This window comes from Coptis chinensis, chromosome 4, assembly GCF_015680905.1.
Source record: "Coptis chinensis isolate HL-2020 chromosome 4, ASM1568090v1, whole genome shotgun sequence".
Lineage (NCBI taxonomy): Eukaryota > Viridiplantae > Streptophyta > Magnoliopsida > Ranunculales > Ranunculaceae > Coptis > Coptis chinensis.
In genome coordinates this window covers 3,912,181-3,936,514 of record NC_141459.1, presented here as the reverse complement: position 1 = coordinate 3,936,514, position 24,334 = coordinate 3,912,181, and the positions used below count along the sequence as shown (strand labels likewise).

Below are 24,334 nucleotides of genomic sequence, written 5' to 3'. Positions count from 1 at the left end.
TCTCCTTGAAGGTGTAAGCCTTTTCACGGTCAAGATTAATCTTTATCTGAAATATAAGAAACAAGATATCCATTATATATGAAATACAATTGGTAGAGATAAAAAGAAATATAAAACACCGTTGGTATAGATATCATGACTAAAGTTAAAATGTAAAATTTTATTGTTTTCACTTTCAATGGAGGAGAAGGATCATCCATTATTTCTTGCATGAATACCGCATTGTATATAGTCTAGTTGGTCAGGCCCTGTATATATAAACAACATTTGAAATTGAAAATTAGGGATGTGATACTTAAGTTAAATCAGTGAGTACATAGATATATAGTGACTGTAATTGTTTACCGTGATGGCATGCCAACTTGGAGATTGAGAACTTCTCAGCTTCCTTTTGGACCCCTCTTACAGCTAACAATGCACTTCAAGTTAAGAATGAAAACATTACACCCACGCAAATGTAACTGCTTAAATCCATTCAAACTCCATCTCCTAGCCTCTAACATGACCACTGCGTTCCGGAGCACCCCACGTTAGAGTGGGGACGTCTTAATTGCCCTCAACCTCTATAGTTCCCTCCTCAGCCTGCTTTTTATTCATCCTACAAGATAGAGAGAAGTCAATGGTGCCTACATAACAGGGATGCAACTTCCCTAGTGGCATCATCTGCATATTTACCATTTTTGTCCTAGTAGCATGGGCTAAACATCATTACAGCTATCCCAGATCAAGCATATATACAACCATCCCAGAATTCAACACCATCGAACTAGCTAACGTGAACTAGAACTAAACATCATTATACTAGCTAACGTGAAGAAAATGCACCCTGTCAAAAATAAAGAAAATGATGCATGAATGAGGAATGTCTTAAGCAGTAATAAAGCCAAGGCATATTGGATCAATGGGACATGACTACTAAGGACCTGATATACATCCATATAGCAAAACGAAAAACAACAAATAGTTGTGGACAGAGCAAAATCAAACCAAACACATTTGAAATAAGAAGAGCACATAATAAAATATGAACACTAAATCACTGTAAATCAGATACCATTGTGAAAATATAGATAAAAACAAAATATGGTTCCAGCCAGTATCAAGATTGCTATTCATAGACTTTTGCAACTGCACGGACGTACATGTACACACCCACATGCACAAATAGCATCCCCATCCCTATCTAACACAACCAAACAGGCCATGCCATGCCATATGGAATCAAGAGGAACCCAACATGCATTGGATACAGGGGCTGACCCAACATTTCAACTCTCTCCGGGCTAAACATCTGACATCATCCATCATGAACGTTAAAAGGAGAGGTGAAACTGTGTTTCCAAGTATTGTAAGTTATTTAGTGTTACACTTCCGCATCCACTTTACACTCAGGGACAAAAAGAAATGGAAAAAGGAAAAGGAAAACAAAACATCTCCCTCTCATATATGTACAAGTATCATATCACCATCCCACATGAGATACAAGGAATATCCACCTACAGACAACTAATTTTTTGCACACATAACGCTAAGAAAAATACTTTTACCATACTGCAGTAAAAGTATAGTTTCAGCCTTTAGCTCACTTCTGTAGAAAGGATCTCAAGCTCTACCCATCAAAGAGGAGAAAGTCTCAGTGTTGCTCTATCGGGAGCCATCGAAGTAATCTCTCTTAACCGAGTTGTAACCTCACTCATTTTTTGCCTCTAGTTTGGATATGAATGTATGCAAGATGTTATCACCTAACATAGTTTCTCAATGTCATCCTCTTGGAAAGATTTCAGGGTTGGATCTACCATATCTTTGAAAGGCCGTTTTCTTCTAAGAAAGTTCAATGCCCAGTCCACAAGGGGTCCATCATCTAAAGAGTTTGACAGCCTACCTGTTATCATCTCTAACAAAATTACCCCAAAGCTGTATACATTGTTCTCTAGATCTGTTAATGGTGTATAGTCCATGCCAGCAGACCTTATCTTTGCCATGGTTGCCTCGTTCCAGAAACCAAAAGCAGAGATTTTGGCAGCATAATCTTCAGCCAAATATATAGTCGAGGAGTGCAATTTTTTATGGACTACAGGTGGGTTCATTTGATGAATGTGCTCGAGACGACAGTATGTTATTCCCATTGCAATTCTCAATCTTACTTCCCAATCGAGATGCTCCGATTCTTTTACAACATTAACCATTCCAATTTAATATCAGCATTCAACAATAAAAAATAATGCTTGAGAAGACAGAAAAGATATAGTAGTCATTGTTTATTGCAAGGACATCTATCAATCTACCATAGCCCAACATTACAATTATATTACTATCAGGCAACTTGCTTTCAATCCCAAGTTGAACAAACAGCTCGATTTTTCTATCACGCAAACGCTTTAAACATTTATCCTCTTCCTTCATCTTTCCATCACTTCCCATTCAATAACACTTTTAATCTCTCTAAAAACAAAAACAATTCAAAAGCTTGAGCCTTATAATCAATATCTGAGAATTATAGATCTGAATATATATATATATATATATATATATAGAGAGAGAGAGAGAGAGAGAGAGAGAGAGAGAGAGAGAGAGAGAGAGAGAGAGAGAGAGTTAGAGAGTGCTTATTCACGTTTGGTTTTTTTTTCGCTGGGGTAATGGGCAGTTTGGAGCGATACATACTACTTTTTTTTTAAAACTAAACGGACCCCGAGTTGAAGCCTGGTGTAATCCTCTCCTGGGTCTGCCCCTGATTGGATAAAAATAAGATTAAGCAGTAAATAGTAAATACTCCTGTCAGACCAGGCTCAATATATATCAACATTCTGAAAATTTATCAACAATGTATAATGACACTATCAGAATACAGAAGCCAAATATGAAAGGGAAATAAGTTTTAGTTCCTGAAATTCATTTACAAGTTTTTAGGAGATCTTCATACACTGAACCATGTTGCACCTGAACTAAAGGCTTAAGCATTAAGCAAGTCATAAAAGGCCTATTTTGTACTAGTGTAAGGAACTAAAAGATCAAAATAGGCTTGGGCAGCTACCACACTACAGTACTAGACCATCTTCATCGAATATCTAGTATGGAATATTTCTTATAGTTCTTACCATGAATTCAAGGCTAACTACCGCACTACAGTACTAGACCATCATCATCAAACCTGACGACACAAGCGTATTCCAGTTTTAACACTTAAATTGCATTACTTGAAATTGCTGTTAAATCTAATCTAGACTGTCTCACAAGATACATGTCAATACTTAATACAATGGTGATCAAGCTTTTCAGAATGATGCTTGTCATGCACCTTTTTGTCACTTAGGAGTAGGGCTGTCAATGGATCGGTTTGGGTCGGATTTTGAAAAATTGAATCCAAACCGATAAGAAAATTGGGAACCCAAAATAAAACCAAACCGATATGGAAATTGGAAATCCGAAACCGAATCGAATCGATAAGATATATTACAAACCGAACCGACCCGAATCGAAAACTATAAAAACAATTAAATCCAAAATTAAATCGATTAATTTAAGCCACACAATTGATAAACATATACAAAATTTATCATAAATATTACTAAAATGTCATCTTATTGGTTCGGGTTTATATCGGTTCGGTGGTGAACAAACCCGAAACCAAACCAATATCTTATCGGTTCAATTTCAAATCGATAGAGAACCAACCAAATTACTAAAACCCAAACCGTTTTTTATCAGTTTGGTTCGGGTCGGTTATCAGGTTATCGAACCCATTGAATTGACAGCCATGCTAGGACAAGGTCAAGGCCTTCAGGGCTTAGGAAGTCCTATGGTTCTAATCGTAATCCAAACTTTATACTCCAATGCAATTTAACATCCAAACTTTATGTGCAATGTTCAAAACGTGATCCATGTATTTCAGATGAAGACCAATTTATTACATAAGCAAGTAATGTGTAAACAAAATAGTTCAGAATCAGATATTATTGTTCTTCTCTGAATTTAGCCAAGCACGTAAGGACATAAGTTTTGATCCATGTATTTCAGATGAAGACCAATTTATTACATAAGCAAATAATGTGTAAACAAAATAGTTCAGATATTATTGTTCTTCTCTGAATTTAGCCAAGCACATAAGAACATAAATTTTGAACATTGCACGTAACACAAAATCGATGGGTGTGTGATGTTACACTCCACCAAAATATACTGGTAGACATGAAGGCCCAGAAGGCCAGCCCAATTGTTGTAGCGACCACAAATTAGTGACGAAGACAAATCTTCTGTACCAGACTAACCTAATTATATTGATTGATCAAGCATCACGTTTTTGCACTCTGTGAGTACTTCCATTCAATTGTTCAATTTCAAATTATGGTTTGATCAACTTTTCTCCAAAAAAAAACAGCTAATAGTGACCTGTATATAGGTCATATAGGTCCACAGTAAATGGACAAGTCGAAACGTGACTACTTTGAAGTCTGAACTATGACACGCATTAGTAGTACGTGCGGTAATGCATATGACACATCTGACATCAGAAAATTTGTTGCGTGTATATTATGAAGTGAAGCGTAGCTAAGGCGAGACCGGCGATCCAGTGCTGCCGTGCTGGGCAGAACAAGCCAATCACCCGCGGTTTCAAATTGTCTATCCAAATCAAAAGTTAGAGTTGATTAGAAACTAGAAACTAGAAACTGTTAACGGTAAATTAACATGATTTGTATTTAGATATATATTATAGTTATACCCTCTTGGCTCTATTTTTTTTAGTCTTTACAGAGTCTCCAATATTTATAAAATATTTGGGCTAATTCTAAAAAATGCAAAACTTTTAAAGAAAAATCAGATAATAAGGAATTGACAGTTTCTTTGTTGGACTTTTATTATCTTTTTCTTGGATTAGTTTAGCTTCTAGGTTTGTGACTCATTGTTTAGTCTTGATGTGGAACGGAATGACCAAGACATGGATAAAGCAACAAAATTCAGTACACGTCCATGAACGCTACAATCTCGGCTATATAAGAAATTTGTATTTTGCATTGGATTTACCTTACAATTTTTATAGGCTCATCTGGGCCCCAGCTAGATGTATAGATGGGTTGCTATTGAGTTGACTCCAAAACCAACCCATCACACGAAAGTTTTAACCATCCACCTGAGTTTCATCTCAGTTTTGGATGTAATTTGAGCTAAAAGTCAAAATAAAGCTCGATTTCATCCAACATAGTATGAAGTAGAGGAATATAACACTTAAACACAAGTTGGTAACTTGATATAGATCGAGAGAAATCAATAACAAAATCTGTCAGCCTAAAACAACCAAGTGATAACGCCTATGTAAACTATGCAACCTTTGAGGGGCTTCAACCATTTTGTGGATGGTTGATTGGCTTAAGGCTTTCACACGACCATTGACTTTTTTCGGATTTTGCATTTGATGATTGCTTTTATATATGAACCAAATTGTTTGTCATTGGACCATTGACATCTTTCATTTTTGGATTGCTTTCTTTTCTCTTCGTGGCTTAAGACCAGCTTTAGCACTAGAAATTGGTATTCTCCTTTTATAGAAGGTATCACAAGTACACATAATTTGGTTCTAAACTTCGGTTAATAGTGAAAACACTTCATGTTCGTCGTCTTTACTGCTGGTCATGACTTTACGTTTGATGGGATCTGCTTGATATGGCTTGAACAGGTTTAATGATAGTTTAGGATATCTAAAAAAGCTAACAATATATTGTCAAAGGTTAGAATCAGAACCCACCCTTGACTTTCTTCAACATGAGCTAGCAGTTTACACGAATACCATGGCTTCAGTTCTTGCAAGTAGCGAGCTTAGTGTGGATAATAGGAAATTAGCCGAAACTTATGTTATACTGTTGAATCATAAAGCAAGAGGCTTTGCCACATTGTTTGAAGGCATTGGAAATACATAAAGCTCAATTAAGAGATGATGATTCAGTTGAGTTGCCCATATTAGGCATCTTTTTAAAGTTGTATATGCAGGATTGGGGGAGTACTAGAAAGCTTTGGAGCGAAATCAACTGTCTTATAAGGTATTTAAGAATCGGGGACAAGGTTCTAATGTGCATCAAAAGTTGACGCTGTTAAGCTGAATTTCGCATTGGGGAGGCTTTATGACAACATTAGTATAATTCTTTTTAGCAAGACACATGGGGAGAGTATGACTACAACTATGGCACTTATTGCAATTTCAAAGGCCCTCAATAACAAAAAAAAAATTCGAGCTTCTAAGAAGTGTCTTTGATTTGTAGTGCTTTATTAACAAGGTTTTAACGATACTAAGACTTGCGAGTCATTGAACTAACTTCAAAGAATAATTAAAGAAAAATCAGAAATTGAATGCAAATGCATTGAACTAATCTCAAAGAATAATTAACGAAAAATCGAAAACTATATGCAAATGCATTAAACTAATTAACCTCAAAAAATAATTAACGGGAAATCAGAATTTGGATTCAAATGCATTGAACTAATCTCAAAGACTAATTAACATGAAATCAGAGTGGATGCAAATATATTAAACTAACCTCAAAGAATAATTAACTGGAAATTAGATATTGGATACAACTGTTTTGAACTAGCCTCAAAGAATAATTAACAATAAATCGGACACAGGATGCAAATGCATTGAACTAACATCAAACAATAATTAATGAAAAATCAGAAAATTGAAGCAACTGCATTGAATGAACCTCAAAGAACAAATAACGGAAAATCAGAAATTGGATGCAAATACATGAACAAATCTCGAAGAATAATTATGAGAAACTCAAAAATTGGATTCAAATGCGTTAAGTTGAACTAACCTCAAAGAATAATTAATGGAAAATAAAAAAAAAAAATCATACAACTGCATTGAACTAATCTTTAAGAATAATTAACGAAAAATCATAAACTGTATGCAACTGCATTGAACTAACTTCAAAGAATAATTAACGAAAAATCATAAACTGGATGCAACTGTAATGAACAAACCTCAAAAAATAATTAACGGAAAATAAAAAAATTGGATGCAAATGCATAGAACTATCCTCAAAGAATAATTAACGGAAAACCGAAAACTGAATGCAATTGAATTGGACTAATCTCAAAAAGTAATAATTAACGGGAAATCGAAAACTATATGCAACTCTTTTGAATTAACCTCAAGAAATATTTAATGAGAAATTAGAAACTTCATACAACTGAATTAAACTAACATGAAAGAATAATTAACGAGAAATCGAAAACTTGATGCAAATGCATTGAACTAATCTCAAAGAATAATTAACGACAAATTATAAACTGGATGCAAATGCATTGAAACAACCTCAAAGAATAATTAACAAAAATCGAAAATTGGATGCAAATGCATTGAACAAACATCAAAGAATAATTAACGGAAAATCGAAAACTGGATGCAAATGCATTAAACAAACCTCAAAGAATAATTAACGGAAAATCGAAAACTGGATGCAAATGCATTGAAAAAACCTCAAAGAATAATTAACGAAAAATAGAAAGTTGGTTGCAAATGCGTTGAAACTAACCTCAAAACATAGTTGTACTCATAGTTTGGGATTTCTGAATTCTCGGAATTCCGACAAATCCAAAAACCGAAATTTACAATATTTTGACCCATGTTATATTCGAAATTTCGACAAATTTTGGAATTATCAATATTTCGACTCTATACTGTTTTTTCTGGTTTTTTGAAAAACTGAAATATTGGGTGGAATTCCGATATTCTATTCGGAATAATGAACACTGGTTGTACTATATGCCGTGGGAATGCCTCGACAAGTATAGTTTTGCATTTATAATGGTTATGTTCTTTCCTTTTATGGAGAGTGGGTTTTCATGTTGCAAAAAGTTTGGATGGGTTATCAAAATAAATATTTAAATATCATAGCTCTGCATATAGTTGTAAACTAGATTTTGGACCCGGGCATATGCCTAGATTCTTTTAGATATTTTACACACTAAAACCCTTTTAGTATAAAAAAAAAACAATATATAACTCTTCCAAAAGTTCTCTTATAAGTAAGACTCCAAAACTAAGCTTACTTGTAAGCTAATTCAACTATTTTCCTTTTGAACCGGAAGCTGATAAGATTTGTCGCACACCATTTGTCCATTGCATCTTGAATTTTCACCTGAAGGTGTAATTGTAATTATATGGTATCATAACATTACTTATTCTCCAGTTTCCAATATTTGAAAACACATTATATATAGAAAATATTACATAACGATAAAGCTGTTTGTAAAGAATTATAACCTTACTTGATTAGGTAATATTCCCTTTCATTGATTTCCACTATTTAGAATTGTTTAGAAAACAATCATTCTTTTTTAGCATGTCACTGCCTCCATAACATCAATTGCCTCAAATTGGGCATAATAAAATCACACATTCAACTGATTCGTGTGATCTAGTAGCCTCTCAAAGAGTTCACCTTACATGTCTCAGGTGTATAAGTACCTTCCACATGCACCAACTCTTGCATATCCAATAGAGTCGTTGTTGAGCTACTCCAAGTTCAAATGTACTTCTACCCTTCTGAAATGCTCTTTCTGGTGAAGCAATTGTTTAGAGCAAATTCCAAGAACTCCTCATACAAAATCCTGCAACCCCAAGCATAAGGTCTAACCCGAGTATTTTCTAAAGAGGGTAGACATGAACAATAATGCACCCTCCTCTAATAGCGTGAATAAAGTTAATAATTATTGTATACCTAGCTAGACTATCAGAGTTTCTTAAATATTAGGAGCAGTCCAGAAAATTAAATTTACCAGACAAATTGACCACATAATGTTATCCCCAATCTAAATAACTATATATATAGTGGCATCATAAATTCCAAGGAGAAAAACAAAATTCACCAACACAGAAAAGAGAGATGCAAATAATTACCTCTACCAACGCCCTTGTCCAGGATTGAGCCCAATAAACACATTCATTCCCTTAGGAAGATAAATAACATCATTAGAGTTGGCCAACATAGCAGCATTCTCTCTTGCGGCTTCAAGTATCCTAATATGAATTAGTCCCATACCAAACTCTGAAGTTGCACCATAAATCAACTAAGCAGCTTTCACATTCAGCTCTAATAGTTGTTGCTCTGCTTTCGCCACCACAAACTTAGACCTCTTCGCTTCCTACTGGCTGCTGCACAACTTGTTTCTGTTCCACAACAATATAATAGAAAACTCCACCCCATATGACAAATGAGTTATCGCCACATCATCCAACAAAATAATAAAATCCTTTCATGTACTAATAGCAACGCTTGGGGACGTTCAGTTAACAACTATTCGGCTTCAAACTGCTTGACAACTACTTTAAGTACTTCATTACATGGGGAAGGAAGAACTTTGTGGTCATACTCTACACCAAAAATTTAGAAACTTTGGGATGTGATTAATTTTAGCTCATACCTAAGCAAAGACAATCATCACTGACTTAAGTTTACTCATGTCAAAATTGGCTTAATTAAGTTTACTCATGTCAAAATTTTGATCCCCTCTTTACATCTAAATTATGATTTGCAATTACTACTACCTAAATTATATGTCTCAACCAACCTTACTTACAATCTAGACCTGTACATGCGTTCCATAATGCCAAAAGTTATTATCAATTTTCTGATTACACGACGTACATGTTAGATAGTCATGGATTCATGGCAAAGACACATAGATTGCAGAAATCATAACTCATATACATAGGCCACGTACTCATGTATTTATTTACTCCAATTTGTCATTTGAACTTAGCTTTCCACTTCAACGATATGTTCCTAGGTTCCATGTGCATGGCTACTAATATTAGAAGATCAATCTCTATAGATTCTCAATGCACCCATAATTGTTGTCGCTTCCATTAATTTTTTCACACACAGGTGAAACCCACATGGGTCTACAATCATACCCCGTATCACATTATGGGTGGCAACGGTGAGAAGGAAAGGGGTGAGAGCCTGAGTTTATTTCATGGAAACATTGATCGAGTTACCTAATTGATTGAATTTTGTGGTTATATTGCTTCCTACTATGTTTCCCTGTTTCCCGTATCCGATATTCCAATTTGATATCTCAGTGATTTGTTTGTATAGTTCAAATTGCATTAGGAAACTTCAAACAATTTAATAAGTGCGCAGTTCAGATTGTATAATATTAGAATTCAGAGATATAGAGAGAGGTAGATATACACATCGGAAGAGTTTTAATTAGACTCAAAAACTTTAATTACACGTGGCATAGTAGACTCAAAAGCTTTAATATTAGAGTGCCACCTAGGAGAGAGAAAAATCACTCTTAGAGGTCTCTACTTTAGTATATACTAGATTTTGGACCCGGGCATACGCCCGGGATCTATTAAATATTTTGTGTGCTGAAAAGGCTTTACGAAATGTCTCGCACAAATTATCGAATCAGAATATATTTTTATTGAAAATAAATCGAAATACGTTAATGACCAATGATTATGGTATATAAGAACTTGGAAACTAAGGGATCAAATTGAGATAGCATCTTCACTTTGTGGTTTAGGATATTAATCCGTAATTTTCAAATAGAATTATCTTAAACTCGATCTAGCTTATATAATAGTTTTCTTAGATTTATGGTGATTTAGCGACAAATTTTGAATCGAGAATATATTTTTATTGAAAATAAACCGAAATATGTTAATGGTGATTATGGTGCATAAGTACTTGGAAACTAAGAGATCAAATTGAGATAGCCTATTCACTTTGTGGTTTAGGATATTAATCCATAATTTTCAAATAGAATTATCTTAAACTCGATCTAGCTTGTATAATAGTTTTCTTAGATTTATGGTGATTTAGCGGCAAATTTTTGAATAAGAATATATTTTTATTGAAAATAAACCGAAATACGTTAATGAGCAACAATTATGGTGCATAAGTACTTGGAAACTAAGGGATCAAATTGAGATACCCTCTTCACTTTGTGGTTTATAATATTAATCCATAATTTTCAAATTATCTTAAACTCGATCTAGCTTGTATAATAGTTTTATTAGATTTATAGTGATTTAGCGGTAAATCATCACCGTTCGGCTTACTAATGTGTACAAATCACTGAAACAGATTGATTGTTTCCATATCCTCAAAGAATACACTACTCTCACTTAAAAAGATTATCACATGAACGTGTCCTACGAACGGGTGCCGTTATATTAAATTATTCTAAAAAATATTAGTAACTATGCATAGCTATGAGATATGAAAATTATATTAATTACTCATTTAAATTTCTTGCACCACTCTCTATAAAAAAGAAGCACCAAAACTTGATAAAACTCATCGACTTCTTTTTATTGTTAGGTTTAATAATAGAAGTTTGATTGAAGTTTTGTGAGAATACCTAATGTGGCGAAGATAATATTGAAGCTACTTGAATAGCAAGGCATTCCCAATCACAATAAAAGAATTATAATAAACACTACTTAAAATGCAAAAATATATTTGTTGAGACATTTATTCCCCTTACATATAATACAAATATGTTTTTAGGGTTATTAGTTCAATGCATTTGCATCAAGTTTCGATTTTCCATTATTTATTATTTGAGGTTAGTTTAATGTAGCACGTTGCATCCAGTTTCCAATTTCTCATTAATTATGCCTTTAAGATTAGTTCAATGCAGTTGCATCAAGTTTCTAATTTCCCATTAATTATTATTTGAAGTTAATTCAGGTGCAATTGTATCCACTTTATGATTTCCGTTAGTTATTCATTAAGGTTAATTGAAGATTGCATCCGGTTTTTCGATGTTTAGTTAATTAGTCTTTGAGATTAGTTCATAGCATTTGCATCCAGATTCCAATCACCCGTTAATTACTTTTTGAGGTTAGTTCAATACAGCATCCATGATTTTCCGTTAATTGTTGGTTAGTTCGATAGTTTACAATTTCTATACAATTTGTATACATGTAAGAGTCTGTTTTTATAAACTCACTTTCGTTTTTGGTTCCAGTAATTACTCATGTGAGAAGGCTAAAAAGTGGACATTTATGCTTTGATCGAGGTCAATGCGATGTAGTTACATCCGACTTCCGATTTCTAGTTAACTATTTTTTAAGTTATTTCAATGCATTTGCATCCAATTTTCGATTTCCCACTACTTAATCTCGATTTTAGTTTAATGCGGTTGTATCCGTTTTTTGGTTTTCCGTTAATTATTCTTTGAGGTTAGTTCAATGTTTGCATCAACTTCCGATTTTATGTTAATCGAGGTTAGTTCAATGCATTTGCATCAAGTTTCGATTTACCATTAATTATTTTTTAGGTTAGTTCAATCAGTTACATCAAATTTATATTTTCCGTTAATTATTAATTTAGGTTAGTTCAAAGGTGCAATTTCATCCATTTTTCAATGTTTTTAATGAGTCTTTGAGATTAGTTCATTGCATTTGGATCCGTTTTCGATTTCCCATTAATAAATCTTTAAAGTTAGTTAAATACACATCTACGATTATTTATACTTGAGGTTAGTTCGATACAATTCTATCGGTTTTCTGATTTCTAACTATTCTTTGAGGGTTTTCAATGCATTTGCATTTAATTTTCGATTTCCCACCAATTATTCTATGAGGTTAGTTCAATGGCGGTTTTGCAGAAGGTTTTGATTTTATGTTAATTATTTTTTGAGTAAAGTTCAATGCATTTGCATCCGGTTTCGGTTTCCCATTAATTATTATTTGAGATTTGTTTGATGTATTTGCATACCGTTTCTAATTTTCCGTTAAATATTTTTCAATGATTTGCATCCAATTCCTAATTTCCCGTTAATTATTATTTGTCGTTAGTTTAATGCAATTTATATAAAGTTTCCGATTTCCCGTTAATCACTCTTTGAGCTCGGTTATGTATTTGAATCAATTTCTGATTTCATTATAATTATCCAATATGGTATGTAATACCAATTTCTACTTATTCATCTGCAGTGTCATTACAAACATGACATAAAAAGTAAATTATGCTTAATTTACTATGTGAGATCATCGAAGATTATCCAGTTCCCAATTTCTCACTAATTATTCTTTAAATTATGCATGACTCACTATGTGGAATCTTCAAAGATTATCTACTGAGTTTGTTGTTATATTAATTATTCTGAAAAATATTTGCAAATATGCAGAACTATTATATATATTAACATTATATTAATCACTCAACCAGATTTCTTATAACGTGAAAACCTCACTCTCCATTAAAAAAAAATGAACTCACCTTTGATAAAACTCTTCAATTTCATTTTGTTGTTTAATAATAGAAATTTGATTGAAGTTTTGTGATATTGCCTAATAAGGTGAAGTTCATATATATTGGACTAGTTTGAAATTTGAATAGCAAGGAGTTCCCAATCATACGGAAAAAGATAAGATAAACACCATTTTAAGTATAAAACTATACTTATCGAGACATTCCCACAACATATAACCCAACTGTGTTTTGAGGTTAGTTCAATGTATTTGCATCCAATTTCTGATTTTCCGTTATTTATATTTTGAGGTTAGTTCAATGCGGTTGCATCTAATTTCAATTCCGTTATTTATTTTTGATATCGGTTCAATGCGGTTGCATCCGGTTTATGATTTCTCGTTAATTATTCTTTTCGGTAGTTCAATACATTTGCATCCAATTTCCAATTTCTTGGTAATTGTTCTTTGAGGTTAGTTCAATGCATTTGCATCCTGTTTTCGATTTCCGTTAATTATTATGTGAGATTAGTTTAATGCATTTGCATCCAGTTTTAGATTTTCGTTTATTATTTGATAAAGTTGCATTTGCATATAGTTTCGATTTCCGTTAATTATTGTTTGAAGTTAGTTCAATGAATTTGCAAACCAGTTTTTGATTTCTTGTTAATTATTTATTGAGGTTTTGTATCCGGTGTATTTTTTAGATTATACGAAGTTGCAACCGGCTTCCGATTTCCGTTAATTATTTTTTAACATTAGTTCCACGCATTTGCATTATGTTTCCAATTTATAAATAATTTTTCTTTGAGGTTAGTTCAACGATCACATCCAGGTTCGATTTCCGTTAATTTAATCTTTGAGGGTTAGCTCAATGCATTTGCATCCGGTTTCGATTTTCCGACAATTATTGTTTGATGCTAGTTTGATGTATTTGCATCCACATTTTGATTTTCCGTTAATTATTCTTTGTGGTTAGTTTAATGCGGTTGTATTTATATTTAGATTTTCTATTAATTTTTTTTTAAGATTAGTATAAAACTTGCATTTGCATCGGTTTCGATTTTCCGTTAAATATTATTTGAGGTTAATTGATACATTTGCATACAGTTTTCGGTTTTCCATTAATTTTTTTTTTTTTGGCGTTAGTTTCATTCAAGATATTAAACATATTTTAAAATATTTGTCATTATTACTTTACCGTTATTTTTTTTTCATTTGCTATTATATATTTTGTGATGTTATTTTTTGTATAATTGTTTTTAACTATATTTTGAGGCCGTTTTAAGGATATATTCAAAATAAATTTGATTTTATCATAGACACTCTGTATGATTTGTAATAAGGGAATTAGTTTATACAAATCACCTATTTTTTAGCATTTTTTTTTTATTTGATCTAATATATAAGAATTGGAACACTAAAAGTGTTTGATTAAGTAATAGAAATCACCAATTTTTAGCAATTTTTTTTTTATTTGATCAAATATATAAGAATTGGAAATTCTCAAATTTCCAAATATAAAATTATAAATACACTTAAACTCTTCAAAGAGGTTCCTATGTAACGATGGGACTATTAGAAAATCTTATCTTTTCCGGTGTGGGATAGAAAAAGCTAACTCTCATCATAGGAGAGAAAATCCTCATTTAAAGGTCTCGCTTTTAGTATATAGGGAATTAGTTTATACAAATCACCTATATTTTTTAGCGAATTTTTGTTTATTTGATCTAATATATAAGAATTGGAACACTAAAAGTGTTTGATTAAGTAATAGGAATCACCAATTTTTTAGCAATTTTCTTTTTATTTGATCAAATATATAAGAATTGGAAATCTTCTCAAACTCTCCAAATATAAAATTATAAATACACTTAAACTCTTCAAAGAGGGCCCAGTATGCGATGGGACTATTAGAAAATCTTATTTTTCATATTAGAGTCTACATGATAGAAAAAGGCTAACTCTCGTATTAGAGTCTTGGCATGGGTAGGCTTTTTAAAGTCGTTTTTAGTATATAGATAGTAGAAGTAGATAGATAATAGATGTTGTTCAAAATAATTTAATATAACCACACGTAGAACGGATTCGAAAGCTAGTTGATTGGTATATCTTTACTACTATATAATACCGGCCTAGAAAAGCCAGCCGGTTGCCTCTCTCCAATACGCTCGCACTTTTTTTTTTTTTTTTTTTTTTTTTTTTTATATAGGCTCCACACATATTTATTTATTTTGTTTTTTATTTCTGTTTTGCTAAAGTCAAAACCCTTTGCCACCACGCTTCTTTTCTATCTTTTTGGTTTCGTTTTAAAATTTTAGCTATTCTAGAGTGAGCTGTACCGGTGCGCAATCATCTCGTACTTTGATTCAAGACTTTGTGGGGGCAGTACACACGCACCCCCCTGATTATTGGAGGGCCCATATGCTGGAGCACAGGTACAGTAGGCGTACAGTGTACTTTAGATTTTGCATTATATACTCCCCTAGTTAGTATATATAATCCAATGTGTTCTTATCATTTCACAATTTTATCCAACATGACTTGGATTATAAATCAACATGACTTGTCACTTGTCCAGTTGTCCGTGCCTTTTTTTTTCTTTGCTTTTTTGTTTGTAGCTAATTACAAATTATATATATCACAATGTATGTACCACTAACCAATCAAATCTTTTCTCGACATGAAAGATGTCTTACATTGTATTCCAAATGCTATAAAAAATAAGTGGCCGAACAAAAAGAAACAAATTTACATCAAGCGCCAGGCAGTTCCTAACTTAGATTCCTTACAACAATTCAAATATTACAAATCACACTTCGACAAATTGGGCATGTCAAGCCCGAAGACTTCAACCATTTGCAAATACATTCGTCATGAAACATGTGTTCACATCGGGGAAGAATCCAGGATTGCTTCCCTTCAAGTTTATCCAAACAAATTGCGCAAGATAAATCAGTTCTGTACTTTGATCGAGAAGATCTTTGTTGATAACTTTGAAGCAATTGCATAATCAGCTTGGAACGATTCTCATTATACATTCTACTGGCTTCTGCCCGCATATGTTGGTCAAAAAGTCTTCGTTGTGCGTCATGCATAAATTGTGTGAGTGGATGTGGACTTGTTACTCCAGTTAGGCCTCCTGTTTCAATGTCTGGATGTGAAGTTTCTCGATTTCCAGTACAAGAACCTGTGTGTGCAAGAAGTTAGTACAAAATGTGTTTTATCAGTGGAATAATTTCGTGTACACATATAAGCTCTAAATCTCTGTTAATCTGTAGAATGTACTAACAATTGGTAATCAGTCAAAAATATTCACGATTCCCATTGCAGATGGTTGACGTTGATGAGGTATTCAACGTATTTGGTCATTTAGAACTACTAATCGATGTCGTCACACAAACCACTTTTTTTTTTTTTGGATAAAGAGTCACACAAACTACTGTTATTTTAAAACCATGGCAACATACACTCCAAATTATATGATATTCAATCTGTAGATTCTATGGAATGATCATGCATGAACGGCTAGTTGGTGCAAATGTGTACCATGTGTACGTGAAAAGAATATATATTTGATAAAATAATCGAAATAGTTTTGTACTCCTCATTTCACAATTTTGTGCTGTAACGCCTGTAAGTTGTTCTTTTTTTTTTTTTTTTTTTGTCAAAATTGGCTAATTAAAATCTTAAAACTCTAATCTGCATATTTATTTTGATGTTTAGTTTAGTTCTCTTACCGTAGCATTGGGCGATGAAATAGAAACTAACCACGCAAAAGAAAAGAAACAAAAGCTGAGCCGCACCAAATGCAGAAAACAATTCTTCATCTTCTTGAGGTGCAAGTGATGGAGGAGATGACGGAAACATGTTCAAGATAAACTTATCAAATGTGAAATTTTATCTAAACAAAAAAAGAGATTGAATTGAAGAAATGAAAAAGGAAGGTATTTAAGATGAAAGAACAATTATATCTTATGTTGTTTGCTCATCATGTAGACCCTAATGAACTGATGAACACATATATGTAAGGTAGAAATAGAAATAGATAGAAAGATTTGCACAATCGAAGACAAGTTAAGTGTTTTATGTTTGTTGACTCATGAATTAAATTCGAAAATTCTCTACCGAGTCCATAGCATAGTTCGAAATGTGATGCTGACATAAATCCTAAATGCCGACTCATGAATTTTTTTTCAGTATATTTACCGATATATCAACACTACAAATCTAAAAATATCGGTGTGTCCAGTACGAATATCAACATTGTAAATTATTCAACAGTAGCATACAAATGATTTGTATCGAGGTAGCATACAAATTGACGGTGTCCAGTTAGGAGTCACTTAAGGAAAGAATTTAGGATTTTATTAAACAACAACTTACCACTATATCAGGGCTTTCGGTTGCGAAACTTTCCCTATTATCTGGCTTGACCAAATGGATAGACGTTAATGGGATTTCCCATATTTTGTCATATTTTTCAAAAGTTTGAAATATAGCAAGGGTGGAATGGCCATTAAATGAATGGACTTTCTGCTTCCACAGTTTTCTCTCACTTTTTGTGGTGGCACTGGTGCTAGTGCACAATCTAACCTTATTGGTATCTTTGTAAGTGTCGACTAGCAAAGTCGGTAAAATTTTTGAGTGATGTTAAATTTTTGAGTGATGTCAAAGGTCTGGGACTCGAATTCTGCCAATAATAAAAAATTACTGATCTCATTTAAAATAGACTTGCCAATAAAAAAAAATGTTACTGATGTCCGTTTTCAGTTTTCATTAGGAGTTGGTATTGTGTGATTGGATTTCTTGTTTTGATAAACCTTAAATGTGATTCCATAAACAAAAGAAGAAAAAAGACAGTCCTTAGGGCATCAGCGCACCCCTGTTATACTGTATTGTTTTCTGGGTCATGTTTGGGCAAGACCTTCTTAGATGCATATATAGAAGAAAAAATTACCAAAAAGATGAAAAAAAGAAAAAGATATTTATAATAACAAATTGTTATAAACTATAATACTACAACAAACCATCACAAAGCCATCAATTCACCTCAAAATATTTCAAAACAGAGAAACCCAAGTTATATGAGCAATGCTACTCGGATCTACTTATCGACTTACTATTGCGCACTATTTGAATTACGTGCACTCGAGCGTGGTGCCTTGATGTACATTAATGATTATCAATATTCAGTGCATATCTTGATGTAAACCAATATATAATTACTGGTGTTATATACACCCAAGGATGTTCGTTAGTTCGTTACATACACAAAAAAAATTGCAGTCAATATATATCTGATCAATATACAAGTATAACAAGTTTTGGCTTTTCTAACGAACATGATTTAAAATCTAAATCTTAACAATATCACGTCGACAAACTGGGCACGTCTTGCCAGAAGATTTCACCCATTTACATATACATTCAGTATGAAACTTATGTTTGCATCTCGGAAGAATCCAGTTCTCCTTCTTATCTTCCCAAATCTCCAAACAAATTCCACATTCACTTGATCGATCATTTAGTTCGTTTGAAGGAGAAGCTCTAACCTGAGCAGTTCGCATCATCTGGATAATTAATTCAGACGAGTTTTCTGAATGCTGATCATGATGAAAGGCATTCCATTGAAAATTTGCTAAGACTTGAACAAACAAATTAGGCTGTGGCTGAATCTGTACAGTCGCCATTCCTGTTTCGATATCTGGATTTACTGTGGTATCGTCACTTGGATTACTCCTACGGCCATTGCACTTGATGTTTTTTACAATGATGGTTATAGAAACATAGAGAATAATACCAGTTAAGAGTAAGATTGCTAAGGTGCCAACCTTATGATTGGGAACCCACAACACTTTTTCAACAGGAGGCGGAGCAGGTGATGGAGCAGAAACAGGAGAGAGCATTGAAATAACAATCTATTGATGGAGAAAGCACCACTGACAAATTCATGAAAGTGATCTTGTGATCTCGTTGAGATATGATTTCCTTGTAAACTTCTTTTTTCAGTTGCAATGTTGGTTGGAATTGTGATTTGGATATGCTGAGAATCCTAGGCATACTAGAAATAGAATTCTTTTACATATCTATTAGACTTGGTATAATTAGTCCGTGCTATATCCTAACTGAAAAAATCTGAGCTACTTGGATATATATATATATGCCTAGGAGATGACGCCACTTGTTAAAGGTTTCAGATTCCCTAGCCGTATGGAGAACTGTCAGATTGGTCAAGTCAGAATCTGTTACACTTTCAGTGAACCCAAGCCAATTGTTACATTTTTATTTTCCCAACCCAAGCCCAACATTAGGTATGGAAGTTCTTGCCCATTGAAATTCATATAAATATTATACAAATTTCTCCGCCATTACCAAAGTGTATTGCCTATGTGTATAGAATACTGATTATCAAAAGTGAATAAAGAATTAATTCTAATAGCGCGCAGATTTTTAAGACAAAAACTGTGAGAAAAACATTGAAATTTCTCTCGGTTTATATATTTGTTTAGCTATATCATACACCTGTTTGTTCATAAAAATAACAGAAATTGCAGTTAACGCAAAACCGTTTGTTCATAAAAATAACAGAAATTGCAGTTAACGCAAAACCGCAAAAATTTGCATCTCATTATTAATATTCCACATACATTAGTTATTGTTGTTACCTTGTATTGAAAATATTGACATTACACTGAAAATACAACGTGACCGAAGCACAGCATATACAAACAGAAATGCCCGTTTTTAAGCTCCTAAAAGAGTGCCTCTTTCCAATGATCATTCTTATCTTTTTCTCTTGCAAGGGTTCCATATTGTGGGTGTATCATTGAGGGACTACGGGGAAAATGTTTGGGTTCTCAAGAAATTGAAGACAACACTTGCAAAAGGTTGCTTCTGCAAAGAAACAAACCTGCCATGCAATGAGGAATTCTGACGCCACCTGTGCTTGTTATGGTGAAACCACATTCCTATACCCTCCAAAAGCCCAGATCTGCACAGACAAACAAGCTAAAATGTACTTTGCATGCAACAGCATCAGCGTTTAAATTTAATTAAGTTAGATTATCAAGCATATCATATTGTTCAAGATAACCCTGAAGGGTTCATAATAACAATAAAATGAAAATGAAAAAAAAAAATACAATAAAATGAAACAAAACCAAAAAACATCAAGTACGAATAAAATAGAAAACAAAAAATAGATTTTTTTTACCAAAAAACCAACAAGTACATAAATAATATAGATAACAAAAAATAGAAAATAAAAGCAAAACATATCGAAAAAAAAAAAAAAAAAAAAAAAAAAATGAATACAGTATATAAAATAAGGCGAAGAGCCTTCCTATAATTAAGCTAGGAGTAAAATATTTAGATTCGTACCATTTTGAACCAAACACAGCCAATTTAAAGATTGAGACAAGGCCCATAGAACTCTTATTACCTTCAGGTTTTTATCCCAGCTACCTGTACATAAGGCACTCCCATCAGTGGACATACCCAAACACGTGATCCGCCCCTCATGGGAGTTCTGCAGAGATCCCAAATTCAAAACTACCTACAGACCAGGAAAGAAAGTCCTTAGGAGAAACATACATTTTCAATAGCAGGAAAACCAAAAACAAGGTTCTGAAAACAACATGAAAGGAAGGAGAAAGAAATGCATATCACAGTTTTGAATTCAATCAGCTATAGAAACATTGGGACTCACATACCAAGTATCAATTCACAATAATAAATACATATAATATCTGGCGAAGTTTCGGGAAAAAAAAAATACTTGGGCATTGCAACTTTGAGCATAAGTTCCACTCATTGCTCATCTATCTTACATTGTAAGCATAAAATAAGGAGAAGCCAGACAATTGAAACAGTGTTCTCTAATTCCTCAAAAAACAAAACGAAACAAAAAGCACTAGCACTTAAAGGAGCCAGTTCTCCACACTATCTGCTAACAGCAAACGCTGAAACAAAAATAAAATGAAATCAAAGTACATGAAATGCTAACTGCTTATCAACAAAAAGTGAACGCTACTAAAGAAGCAGACTAAAGAATTTCTGTGCATATTTGATACCCATGAGGCCTAGCATCCAACACATTAAAAACATTAACCAAGTTTTACAAAACATCCTTGTTCCGGAATGCAAAGCGTATAATAGCAAGATATGTGTTTGAATCATAATTTACTTTTTCATTTTATATTTTCCTACCTTCTCTTTTTCTTCTTTTCTTTTCTTTTGAAACCTGAAAAAGTAGCTCTCTACGTACCTCTGCCACTAACGTGTCCCAAACATAGCAGTCGCCATTTGAGTAGCCAACGAACATCAACCTGCCTGATATTGAGAAGGCAATGGAGGTCACTGTTGGGACATCATTATCACCGTGTTGCTGATAGTAAACTTGAAGCTCATGTCCCGTCCTCATGTCAAATAATCTGCATGTACCATCATCGGAGCCAGTCCCAAATCTCTGTCCATCTGGGAAGAACTTTACAGTGTTAACATCTCCGTTATGGCCATGATACGTCCGAACTGCTCGACTTGCAATGCGAGTGTCCCACAATCGTGCCGTTGTATCACAAGAACCAGAAACAAACATCTTTGAGTTTGATCTATTGATTGATACGCTGAAAAAATACAAATAAATAAACCCAACTCAGAAAGTGGGAATTACAAAGCACATGTGTTGACACATGTAAATGTAGCTAAAGAAAATAAAAAGTCAATAAACCCATCCATTTGACAGGCTAGTATGGAAAACCTCTAACCTGCAACACAATTATGTTGAATCATCTGTCTAATAAACATTCCAGTCATAAAGTGCATCAGGAGGTTTAGGTACAACTACCTAGATCAAAACATAAAGTATAAATCTCAACAATCATTGCGTTTACTGCAACCTCCAACCTTGTTTGTATACACCTAAGAGAAGAGCTGTCGAAAGGAGAATGCAAGAAGCTGAAACCTAATCAGCACAGCCCATTCAGATCCAAAAGAAATTGGAGATTTTGTCTTTTAGTTAGATTAGCCACCTTATACGCAGATATAATATTAATATGTTCTTTATGCTGAGACTTTAAGCTACTTTCCAAGCTGGATGTTGGCTTGGACCAGAATCGTCGTCGGTTAGATATGTTAGTGAGTTATTGGTGTAGTGAGAAGATCCAATGCCTGAAGCTTGTTTCTGAAGAAGGAAGGCGACATAGACTGATGGAGCAAGTATGACTCAGTTCACATCAGTAAGGGAGAATTACCTAGCAAGTGGTAAGGTCAAAATAAAGGAAAACATTCTGCCCCCTTCTAGTTTTGGATTTAGCTAGAGCTGAATCCCTAGGGGGTCACGATCCAGGATGACCTACATGTTCAGTCAGGACCATGTCTCTCAAAAACAAGGTACCTATAGAAAGGGGGCACATCTTTCCGGAAGAAAAAAAAAACCCTATTGTTTTGACGATTTCAAAGGTTGTAAGAGGCCTGGGAGAGATGTGGGATCACATTTTAAAGTGCTCATTACACTGTGGAAGTAAAGTAAGACATTCTAACATTCTTTAGTCTTAACTACTCAAATTATGGCCAAAGTTTTCTAGAATCTTTAATCATGGATGTCTCATGATCAACGGTGACTTTGAAGATGCTCCAGAGGTGTCTTGATATAATTTGGTCTCTAAAATAGAGTACATAGTAATTAGTGCTCTCCTTTTGCAGACTTACCAAAGGATGCCCCAAAACAGAGCAGGACTTGATCTCCACCAATGGTTGGAGACAATGAAATGTATCAGATATCTACTGCTATAAATGGGATAGGCAACTCTGTGATTGACCAGATGGAATTATAGAAAACTTTAACATTTCCTCTTACCTTCTACTATTCATTATTTCTTTGTTTCAGATCAAATCAACTTCGAACAGAAAGATTTGCTAAAATAGAAATTTCCCATCTATAATCAATCTACATAGAGCTTGCACAAGAAGTCATCTTAAAGAGTCTATCCAATTATTAAAACTAACATTGACTTTTTATTGGTACACTAGATTTTGTTTACAGAGCTGAGAGCAAGCTCGATTTTATTGCACCAATGTTTCATGCACATATTATATCAAAGATACATGGAAAAGAAACACAAAACAAAAAATAGTAATAAACATGTTTTACACAATTAGACATACTGAGTCTGAGAAGATACCTCAATACATCAGCAGTATGACCCGATGGAAATTCCCCTCCAAAGACAGATATCCTTTGCCCAGTTGTAACATCCCAAAGAACACACGTCTGATCACCAGAGCTCGTTATTAAATGTGTATCCTCATCCGGCACGTACTGACAAGAAGTTACATACCCCTTATGCCCACTAAGCAATCTAGATACAGGTAGATTCCCATCTCTATCTATCGGAGAATTTAAATTGAAGATAGTACACAAACTATCAAGTCCACCACTTGCAACAGACTGGCCGCTAGGAGAGAATGCACATGTCATAACCCATGCACAAGGTAGCTTTATCGCATGTGTTTTTTGACTTGTTAAAGCATTCCACACTATTAATCTCCCATCTTGTGATGCACTCACTATTCTATTCTTTTCAGGTGTCCAATCTAATGAATACACCTGGTAAAAAAAAATTCAAGTAAAAAAAACATCAAAAAACATCAAAATTAATTAAACAGTTACCTTGCCAGTATGTCCTTGTAATGTTCTGCAGCAAACAAGATCCGTTTGTCCGAAACTTACAGCCGATCGACCGGCATTCTTTGCATAAGCAGAAACTAATAATAAAAAAAACAATTATAGAATTTATATAAAACAGTAAAGAAGTGAATTAGTTAGTTAGTTAGTTAGTTAGTTACCATCAGTGTCGAGAAGCAGAAGACGTTTTTGTCTTAGACGGTCTCGAAGACCGTTAACTGTAGTTGTGGCAGTTAAGTGACGTTCTTTCAGTTCTGCAACTGACATCTTCTAGAAAGAAGAAGAAGAAGAAGAGGCTTTAAAGACTTCGATTCGCGAAAAATTTTAGGTTGGGAGTAAGAGAGTTCGAGGACGAACAGACTACAGAGTCAACAAAGTTGAATTCATTATTTTTTACATAAGTGGGACCTTTTCGGACTACTACAAGCTTGTCAGAGTGC

The 24,334-nt window shown here is 33.7% G+C and overlaps 1 protein-coding gene, 1 long non-coding RNA gene and 2 pseudogenes across 2 annotated transcripts; all 4 read right to left on the bottom strand.

The window, feature by feature from the left end:
- Positions 1-1,577: 1,577 nt before the first annotated feature.
- LOC147501285 (inactive receptor-like serine/threonine-protein kinase At2g40270 pseudogene) lies at positions 1,578-2,186 on the bottom strand (annotated as a pseudogene).
- A 6,681-nt stretch (positions 2,187-8,867) lies between these two features.
- On the bottom strand, positions 8,868-9,377 carry LOC147501284 (prohibitin-3, mitochondrial pseudogene; annotated as a pseudogene).
- A 6,483-nt stretch (positions 9,378-15,860) lies between these two features.
- Positions 15,861-17,344, bottom strand: LOC147501283 (uncharacterized). The gene is made up of 2 exons (XR_015219796.1): positions 16,948-17,344; positions 15,861-16,397 (listed from the first exon to the last, which is right to left on the bottom strand). It is a non-coding gene; the product is annotated as an uncharacterized LOC147501283 (long non-coding RNA).
- Positions 17,345-19,807: 2,463 nt separating this feature from the next.
- On the bottom strand, positions 19,808-24,288 carry LOC147501282 (guanine nucleotide-binding protein subunit beta). The gene is made up of 6 exons (XM_086606319.1): positions 24,056-24,288; positions 23,880-23,974; positions 23,392-23,816; positions 21,477-21,834; positions 20,652-20,765; positions 19,808-20,201 (listed from the first exon to the last, which is right to left on the bottom strand). The coding sequence occupies exons 1-6, from the start codon at positions 24,159-24,161 to the stop codon at positions 20,160-20,162; spliced, it is 1,140 nt and encodes a 379-aa protein (XP_086462445.1). The 5' UTR covers positions 24,162-24,288; the 3' UTR covers positions 19,808-20,159.
- Between the last annotated feature and the right edge of the window lie 46 nt (positions 24,289-24,334).

Bases quoted from the DNA above. Each gene is read 5' to 3' on its own strand.
- LOC147501282 (XM_086606319.1), bottom strand. From the start codon at position 24,161: ATGTCAGTTGCAGAACTGAAAGAACGTCACTTAACTGCCACAACTACA. The intron at 21,835-23,391 runs GTATCTTCTCAG...GTATTTTTTCAG, and splicing joins CATACTGCTGATGTATTGAG to CGTATCAATCAATAGATCAA. The intron at 20,766-21,476 runs GTACGTAGAGAG...CCTGGTCTGTAG, and splicing joins GGGACACGTTAGTGGCAGAG to GTAGTTTTGAATTTGGGATC.